Source organism: Phaseolus vulgaris, chromosome 8 (genome assembly GCF_051622355.1).
Source record: "Phaseolus vulgaris cultivar YP4 chromosome 8, ASM5162235v1, whole genome shotgun sequence".
NCBI classification, from domain to species: Eukaryota; Viridiplantae; Streptophyta; class Magnoliopsida; order Fabales; family Fabaceae; genus Phaseolus; species Phaseolus vulgaris.
In genome coordinates, this window is record NC_143505.1 from 7,705,659 (window position 1) to 7,715,950 (window position 10,292).

General features: G+C 44.6%; 1 protein-coding gene across 1 annotated transcript; it reads left to right on the plus strand.

Moving 5' to 3' along the window:
- Positions 1–908: 908 nt before the first annotated feature.
- On the plus strand, positions 909–2,786 carry LOC137823708 (uncharacterized). Its single transcript, XM_068628943.1, has 2 exons — positions 909–1,369; positions 1,499–2,786. Exons 1-2 carry the CDS (start codon positions 909–911, stop codon positions 2,784–2,786), a joined length of 1,749 nt encoding a protein of 582 aa, XP_068485044.1.
- Positions 2,787–10,292: the final 7,506 nt, after the last annotated feature.

Here is a 10,292-nt window from a genome sequence, read left to right on the forward strand (position 1 = left end):
TTGGTGTACCGGTCAGCGCTGAACGACCGAGTGGTTTACGTCGAATAAATCTAATTAAATTCATTACGATTGTTTCGCGTGAAGTGGAAAGCAGTTACAACGACCATTGACTAAGTCGAAGCACGTCCTCTAGACCACTCCCCTAATTTTCAGGACACCATCAAGCACGACCCAGAAACCACTAAACATGTCTCTGACCATCAACTGCTTGGCCCACATGACCAAGGCCCAAGTCAACCTACTAAAAGGGACTTCTAAGGGGGAAAAAGTACGTTTTTCTACTATCAGAGAATTCTCACTTGAGCACCATCGCTGACTTGAGCGTCGGAGTGCAATCGCAGGTACCCCCGCCGGCCGACCGAGGCACGCGAAGAGGAAGGAGACTAGAAGAATAGAACAATCAAGGGTGAAGCAGATACCTTGTATCGACGTGGATCAACATTACTCAGTCCCCAACATCCATACAGGTACAATTGGTGCCCACCGTGGGGCCGAGTAATCACTGTTCCCAGACCTAGAGGTACCAATGCTCGAGGATGGGTTCAACGGCGAACAACAACAATGATACTGCAACGGAAGAACACAGGATGATACTCCAAACCCTCCAGGTTCAGATGTAGGAGTTGCTCCAGAAGGGAGTCGCTGATCAACTACGTCAAGATGAAGAGAAGAAGAGACAGGAGGAGGAACGCCAGCGGCATGCGGAAGAGATAGCTCAGTTAAAAGAGCAAAATAAAAGACTGATGGAGAGACTCGAGCAATCTGAACGTGAAAGACATTCGCGTGCGCCTTCTCCACCACCACATCAGTCAGGAACAAAGACAATAGCCCAAACAGTAGCCCAAACTATGCCTCCCACATCACTCGTTCAGCACACCCATCAGAGTGTGAAGCAAGTAACCCCAAACATGGTAACAAATTCGAGAGGCCATCTGTTCACCGACGATATCATAGCCACCCCTCTCCCTGACAAATGGAGAGGCCTAACGATAATCCTTTACGACGGATCCACAGACCCGGATGAACATCTGAACATATTCAGAACACAAATGACCCTTTACACGACTGATCGGACGGTGTGGTGTAAGGTCTTCCCCACCTCTCTCAGGGAAGGTCCCCTTGGATGGTTCTCTGACCTTCCACCCAATTCCATTACAAGCTTCGACGCTTTGGAATTGAAATTCACTACACAGTATGCCACAAGTAGAGCTCATCGGACATCCTCCATGTCCCTCCTAAATGTCAAACAAGAAAGGGGGGAACCTTTACGAACATTTATGGACAGATTTAACAAAGTGTGTATGAGCATTCGTAATCTTAATCCGGACATAGCCATGCATCATTTGGTCTCGGCCATACTGCCCGGAAGGTTTACTGAAAGTCTTATCAAACGGCCCCCGTGCAATATGGATGAATTAAGAACGAGAGCGACAAAATTCATGCAGATAGAAGAACACATTGATTATCATTGAAAGACGCATGTAGAAAACACGGACAGGGGTAAGGGGATTCGTCCCCCCATAGTGCCGACCGACCGGCATCGCCCCAATAGGGGTCCCCGCTTCCACACTTACACCCCATTGATTGTACCAAGAGGTAAAGTTCTAGACGAAGCACTACAGATTGAATTGATTCCGGCACTAAAGCAGTCGCAAACTCCCCCCAATGCCGATATCAGTAAACGTTGTCAGTACCATCGTAACTACGGCCACACGACCGAAGGATGCCAAGCACTGAAAGATAAAATTGAAGAGCTCGTCCAGGCCGGTCATCTCCGCAAGTTCGTAAAGACTACCGTTACTGCACCCAGGTCACCCCAGCGTGATCATGATCCCCGAGAACGTTCGGGACGAAGAGACGACCGGACCCGCGACGATCACTATCGTTCAAACAGAAGGAAAAGAAGCGAAAGTCCGGTTAGACGAACGAGACCTAAAAACGAAAGCCCTGAGCGTAGGAGTCGAACTAAGCAGAAAGTTCGTGCGGTCATCAATACAATTGCTGGACCAGTATCACTCGGCCAGCCCCCTCAAGAGATTAACTACATTGCAGGTGGTTTTGCAGGTGGAGGATGTTCTAATTCCGCAAGGAAGAAACATTTGAGAGTAGTTCAATCTGTTCATTCGACCTCTACACAACGCCGACCGCACATACCACCAATCACTTTCACCGATGATGATTTCACAGCGATTGATCCAGCTCAAGATGACCCCATGGTAATAACGGTGGAGATAGATAAATTCGCAATCGCAAAAGTCCTAGTAGATCAAGGTAGCTCGGTCGACATCCTTTACTGGGAAACATTTAAGAAGATGAAAATTTCAGAGGCAGAGATACAACCCTACAACGAACAGATAGTCGGTTTCTCAGGAGAAAGAGTAGATACGAGAGGATTTATTGATTTATACACTACATTCGGCGACGACTACCTCAGTAAGACCATCAACATACGATACCTACTCGTCAACGCCAACACATCATACAATATTCTGCTCGGTCGTCCATCTATCAACAGATTGAAAGCCATTGTCTCAACCCCTCATTTAGCTATGAAATTCCCCTCGGTCAATGGAGATATAGCAATCGTACATGTAGATCAGAAAATAGCACGAGAGTGCTATGTAGCTAGCCTGAAGGTGGAGCCAACCAGAAGGCTTTATACCACGTCGGCCGACCGAACAACAGAGCGGAGAGGTCGGTCACCAGAAAGACGTTCTAAAGGGAGAGAATCTAGGAGACACTTAGTCGCCTTAGTCGATCTCGATCCCCGGCTGGATGATCCTTGAATGGAAGCAGGGGAAGATCTTCAACCCATATTCCTCCGCGACAAAAACCGCAAAACATACATGGGAACATCTCTCAAGCCGGATGACCGAGACATGATCGGTAAGACATTAACGAAAAACGCTGATCTTTTCGCTTAGACCAGTGCATATATGCCAGGTGTAAAGTCAGATGTTATCACCCATCGGTTATCTGTCTACAGAGAGGCTAGGCTTATCGCCCAAAAGAAAAGAAAGCTTGGTGAGGAACGACGCAAAGCCGCACGGGAGGAAACAAATAAACTAGTTCAAGCTGGTTTTATTCAGAAAGCCCACTACACAACGTGGTTAGCTGATGTGGTGATGGTCAAAAAGGCGAATGGTAAATGGAGAATGTGTGTAGATTACACAGATCTTAACAAAGCATGCCCAAAAGACTCGTATCCATTGCCTACAATCGATCGACTATTCGACGGTGCGATCGGTCATCAAATCCTAAGTTTCCTTGACGCTTATTCGGGATACAACCAAATACAGATGTACCACCGTGACAAAGAAAAGATTGCATTCAGAACAGATTCTGATAACTTTTTCTACGAAGTCATGCCGTTTGGTCTCAAGAATGCCGGAGCCACCTATCAGCGACTAATGGACCATGTTTTTCACGACATGATCGGTCAGAACGTAGAAGTATATGTCGACGACATTGTCGTGAAATCGGATTCATGCGCACAACACATGTCCGATTTGAAAGAGGTTTTTCAAGCCTTACATCGATACCGCATGCGTTTAAATCCAGAAAAATGTGCGTTCGGTGTAGAGGGCGACAAGTTCTTAGGCTTCATGCTTACCCATTGGGGCATAGAAGCCAACCCAGAAAAATGTAAAGCCATCACGGAAATGAGAAGTCCAAACGGACTCAAAGAAATCCAACGGCTAATGGGTCGTCTTACGTCGCTGTCGCGGTTCGTCCCTAAACTTGCCGAACGAACGAGACCTATTATTAAACTTCTGAAGAAAACCACTAAATTTGAGTGGACGGATGAATGTGAACAGAATTTCCAACAGATAAAGGCATTCTTAGCTTCCCCATCGGTCATCCAGAAACCGAACGCGTGTGAGGCTATTGTAGTCTACCTGGCTGTTTCCAATGAAGCAGTAAGTTCTGTACTAGTGCAGGAAATTGAAGCGGAAGAACGACTGGTATACTTCGTCAGCCGAGTCTTGCATGGCGCGGAGATCCGGTATCAGATGGTGGAAAAAGTAGCATTGGCTTTGGTCGTCACCACACGACGAATGCGGATGTATTTTCAAAATCATAAAGTCATAGTTAACACTAACTATCCCATTATGAAGATCCTCACCAAGCCTGACCTGGGCGAACGAATGATAGGTTGGGCAGTCAAACTGTATGAATTCCATATCGAATACCAACCTAGGGGGGCCATTAAATCCCAAGCCCTTGCTGACTTCACAGCAGAGCTCGCTCCTCATCCGACCGAAGAAAAAACACCTCGGTGGACGCTATACGTAGACGGATCTTCGAACAGTCGTTCGTGTGGAGCGGGAGTCGTACTCGAAGGTCCGGGAGAAATTGTTATCGAACAAGCCATGAAGTTCGAATTTAAAACTTCAAATAACCAGGCCGAGTATGAAGCAATTATTGCAGGTTTATATCTAGCAATTGAGTTAGAGATAACAAACATAACTTGTAAAAGTGACTCCCGTCTAGTCATCGGACAACTCACACAGGAGTACGAGGTAAGAGAAACGTTGCTTCAACAATATTTTCATTTTGTAAAAAATCTCGTAAGCAGGTTCAAGGAAATCTCGTTCCAACACGTACGAAGAGAAAATAACACTCAAGCGGACGCTCTATCAAGATTGGCCACCCTAAAAAAGAAAGGAGTCCATCGGTCGATCATACATGTAACCCTTGCTCAGCCCAGTGTTAATGCCGAAGAATGCATGACGACCGACACTCAACCTAATTGGATGACTCCCATTAAACAATATCTGACCGAAGGAGTATGTGATCCACACTTGGAGAAAACAATGAAAGTACAGGCCGCTCGATACATACTCATTGGCCAAGACCTCTACAGGAGAGGATACTCCCGTCCTCTCCTAAAGTTCCTTAGTCCATAGCAAGTCACCTATATGATGACCGAATTACACGAAGGGATATGCGAAACCCATTCAGGAGCACGGACTATGTCCGCCAAAATTTTAAGAGCTGGATACTACTGGCCGACCGTGCAAGGAGACTGCACTGAATACGTTAAAAAATGTGTGAAGTGTCAGGAGTTCGGCACCCTATCACACCAAAAACCAGAACATCTGCACTACATCCTATCTCCCTGGCCATTTGTGAAATGGGGAATGGATATCACCCGGAAAAGGGCAATGCAAGTTCCTGTTGGTTGGCATAGATTACTTTACCAAATGGATTGAAGCCGAACCATTGACAGCCATCACCGCCCGCAACGTACAGAACTTTGTATGGAAAAACATTGTCTGCAGGTTCGGCCTACCTCAGGTCATTATCACAGATAACGATCGACAGTTCACCGACCGAGGGCTAGCTGAATTCTATGAGAAACTCCACATCAAACATATCACGAGCTCGGTCGAACACCCCCAAACCAACAGTCAGGCGGAAGCCGCCAACAAAGTTATTCTCAATGAATTGAAAAAGAGACTTGGTCCGTCCAAGGAAAACTGGACTGAAGAATTGTTAGAAGTTCTATGGGCCTATCGCTGTACTCCTCAGTCAACGACTCAGGAAACACCATACAACCTGACGTACGACACCGAAGCCATGATTCCGGTCGAAATCGGTGAACCTTCACTGCGCCGACAGACATTAGACTTAGACTTGAACAAGGAAAGCCTACTGGTCGGCCTCGACCTCATCAATGAGCTAAGGGATGCAAGATAAGAGAAGAAGCATGCAAAATACGAGCAGCACGGAGGTACAACTCGAAAGTGAAGCCACGAACTATCAGAAGGGAGATTTAGTTTGGCGCATACGCAGTGACGCTCGAAAGGACGGCGGAAAGTTTTCAAGCCACTGGGAAGGACCATTCCGTATTGCCGACACAGCAACAGGGGGGCATATTACTTAGAATATTTGTCAGGAAAATCTATACCGAGAACGTGGAATGCCACGCATCTCAAATTTTATTACAGTTGATGAATGAACTCAGTGCACTCTTTCCTCACTCGGTTGTTTTATCCCTAAGGAGGGTTTTCGATCGAGAAGGTTTTAACGAGGCACTTAAAATTACCAACCTTGGTCAGAAATTAATATTTCGATTATTAATTAACCGTTCGTTCGATCAGAACATATAACTAAGGTTATCTTAATTATAACTTAAACGTTATCTACCAACCTTGGTCAGAAATTAATATTTCGATTATTAATTAACCGTTCGTTCGGTCAGAACATATAACTAAGGTTATCTGAATTATAACTTAAACGTTATCTACCAACCTTGGTCAGAAATTAATAATTCAATTATTAATTAACCGTTCGTTCGTTCGGAACATATAACTAAGGTTATCTGAATTATAACTTAAACGTTATCTACCAACCTTGGTCAAAAATTAATAATTCAATTATTAGTTAACCGTTCGTTCGGTCGAAACATATAACTAAGGTTATCGGAATTATAACTTAAATGTTACGTATCAACCTTGGTTAGAAATTAATAATTTATTATTATTAATTAACCATTCGTTCGGTCGGAATATATAACTAATTAACCATTAGTCAGAAGTTAATAATTTATTAACCGTTCGTTCGGTCCGATTAATATATAAATATCCAAGTTATACGAATCGCTATCAGTGTTATCATTAACCATGTCACTTACCAAATTCTTCATCAAGTACCTACCAACCAATCGTTCGGTCATAAACCGCGTGTTAAAAGGAACATGAAACCAAATTCGATAACAGAAGGTAAAATGGTTCGAAACAAGTCATAAAGCAGTAAAATTGTCTTTAGCCCACACCCCGGGTCCGGGTAATGGAAATATCAAACAATGTCAAGGGTATCATCCGGTTGCACCGACTCCTCCGACTGTATAACGTCATTTCCACGGGACATCTCATCTACAGGATGGATGATTTGGTTATTCTCTTCGGCCTCCTCATCTCCGAGGGGCATCAGACGGCCATCCATATTCGAGTCGTACCGCTCGTCGTCGGACGGTACCCCATGAAAAAAGGCGACCTGTCGAACGCCATGTTTGAAGGATTGTTCGTTGATGCTTAGCATGAACCCTTGTAGTTGTTCAACTTGGGCAAGGAGAGATTCCTTCTCAACAGCCAGTTTTTCTTGTTCTTTGATAGCTTCGGCTCGTACGGCCGTCACCTCATTTAATGTAACCTTCAAGGTCTCTTGCTCTTCCCTAGCCAACCGAGCATCGTTCCGGGCCTCGTCCACAGCCTTCAGAGCATCCTTCAATGAAACGGTCGATTCACTAAGTTACGACTTCAATTTGGGAATCGACATCGTCTTCACTCTCTTTAATTCATCCCCGATGGCCCTACCCACCACGGGCGCCCGGCACTGCAGCTCGACCATTTCTTCAATCAAATCCAAGGTGGGGATGGCTGCTAAGGTATCCTCGTCCTCGGGGCACAAGTCAAATTGCATGGTAGGGGCCACCCTCACGGACGACCCCAACATACTAGTAGGACTGCCCGATGAGGATCGAGCGTCATTGCGGGGTGCCTTCGCCGGTCGCCCCCTTTTCTTGCCTTGAACGGGAGCGGCCACAGCTTCGACCGGAACGACCTCCTGCTCGATCGGCTGCGGCACAATCCCAACGATGGCGGTTATCTTACTTTTGTTTGCCTGCCTTTTCAAACTATTCATGTATTTTTTCAAACTTGGATCCATGCTCACAACAATATTTGCAAAATAAACACGAAGGTAAGAAACACTACGCTGTTAATTGAACGACCGAAAGAAGAAGGTGCTCACCATTTAGGTCCGCCCACTGCTTGGACGACCCATAAAGGGCTATCAGTTCCCGCGTAGGAAGTCTACACGGTAGTTGATTCACAGCCATCAAAATTTCTTGGTCGATGGGAGACAAAGATTCCCAAAACCGATGGTCAAGGGAGGTGGGCTTCTCCGTCCAATGGAATGGAAATTTTGTGCTCCCATCGGCGTTATAGAATAGGTCCCGACCGTCCGATTCGACAAACACTTTAAAAAAGTAATCCTTAAAGTTCTTATAGGAAGTAGTAAAAGCGGCAAAACGTACATTCCCCGGACGACTAGACAACGAAAACCAACCTACCGGGGTACTCGGGTAAGTGTTGTAATAGTATAAAAATGATTCGGCGGTCGGCGTGAGGCCAAATATTTTGCAGATAATTCGAAAGGCTTGTAAAATGGCCCACGAATTAGGGTGTAACTGGGTCAGTGCAACATTCAAAATCTTAAGAACATTCACAGTGAAGTCATCAAAGGGAAAACTCATATGCAAGTGGGAAAAGAAAATACTATACACAAAGAAAAAGTCATGAGGAGCATTCTCCCGACCGTGACAGACACGGTCGGTCACACCACATATATCAACAACTAGTGCCTCGATCGGAAAATCTGGTGCTAGAAAATTCTTATGGACAGCAAGAAACTCATCTAAGTCGTCCGAAGACTTTATTTTACTAGGGATTTGGAGGACAGACGGATCAACCCAATCATAGCTTGGGCCGTCCGACGACTGACTCGCACCGCTATAAGCAGTACGGGTCATCGACGAATCTACAACATTCAAAGACTCTATAGAAGAAGGCATGACTAACCTTGAATGAAGAAAATGACACGGGCAACAAACTCAGCACTCGGCGATCGGAACAAGCAATGTGACACTAAGAGCAAGTGAAGTTCAGAAACCCTCAAAAGTTCAAATGAAGCGGTATTTATAGGGTGAGAAATGAGAGAAGAAAACCCCAACACTCGTCCAACACCGTCAGATCAAACCCAATCCAACGGCTAAACGCATTCGGCAAATGAAACGACACGAGATCCTCACCGTTGAAAGCATCACGATGGGACAGCCTCTCGAAATCGCAACCCTGCCATGCGTCACATCTCTGCCACGCATTTAATAATGCCAGCTAACGAGCACCACCCCAAAAGTTTCGTGCGTCTTATACGACTCTTCGGTCATCCATGCCCTCGAGCCTGAGGGGCAAGTGTACCGATCGGCGCCGAACGACCGAGTGGTTTACGTCGAATAAATCTAATTAAATCTAATTAAATCCACTACGATTGTTTCGCGTGAAGTGGAAAGCAGTTACAACGACCATTGACTAAGTCGAAGCACGTCCTCTGGACCACTCCCCTAATTTTCAGGACACCATCAAGCACGACCCAGAAACCACTAAACATGTCTCTGACCATCAACTGCTTGGCCCACATGACCAAGGCCCAAGTCAACCTACTAAAAGGGACTTCTGAGGGGGGAAAAGGTACGTTTTTCTACTATCAGAGAATTCTCACTTGAGCACCATCGCTGACTTGAGCGTCGGAGTGCAATCGCAGGTACTCCCGCCGGCCGATCGAGGCACGCGAAGAGGAAGGAGACTAGAAGAATAGAACAATCAAGGGTGAAGCAGATACCTTGTATCGACGTGGATTAACATTACTCAGTCCCCAACATCCATACAGGTACAATTGGTATCCATACAGGTACAATTGGTTTTGTACTTCTTTGCTTTTCTTCCTGTGAAGTAGCTATTCTTTCTGTGCCCCTTTCTAAAAACATGTTTTAACACTTTTTACGTCTCTTCATTCATCGCTGATACACAAATGTAAGTGTAATTTGCTAACACTAAGTTCTCATTTTGTTTGGCAATAGTAGGAATAATCGCCTGAATTCCTAAAAAATAGCCAAGTAATTCATGTCAAACAGTATATTCCTAGTTCTGGGAAAATAGAATAACTTAAACCAATAAAACAGAAACATATAATTTTTTAAAAATATTTTCTAAACTAAAAATCTTTCACCCATTCAGAAATTTCAAGCATAGTAGGCACCAGAAATCTTGAACCTTAAGAGGTTTGTCATGATATCTGCTAAATAATTTCTTGTACTGCAGTAATTCAACTCAATAACACCATCATTGCGTAAATTTATCAAGAAATGAAATTTTACATCAATATGTTTACTTCTTTTATAGGCTAACCATAGGTTGGTTCTTTGAAACCCATGAAATCACACCACCAGCCAAAAGGAAAGCGTAACCAGATGCGCTTTTCCTATCTTCAAGATCTTCTGCATAATCACTATCAGTTTAAACAAATCATCTTCCTTTATTCAGATACATAATACTTCCTGCAAGTTGTTTATACAGAGTACTGTGTCAACCTCTGTTCCTCTATCTTCTTTCAGTAACCTAGTGCCTGAAGCAATAGGATTCTTCATCGAATTGCAATCAGACATGTCAAATTTGTTTAACATATCCTTAATGTATTTTTTCTGCACAATGTAAATTCTACTATAG

Excerpts from the sequence above, each read along its gene's own strand:
- LOC137823708 (XM_068628943.1), top strand. The coding sequence starts at position 909 with ATGGTAACAAATTCGAGAGGCCATCTGTTCACCGACGATATCATAGCC. Across the intron at positions 1,370-1,498 it reads TCGGCCATACTGCCCGGAAG|GGGTAAGGGGATTCGTCCCC; the intron begins GTTTACTGAAAG and ends AAACACGGACAG.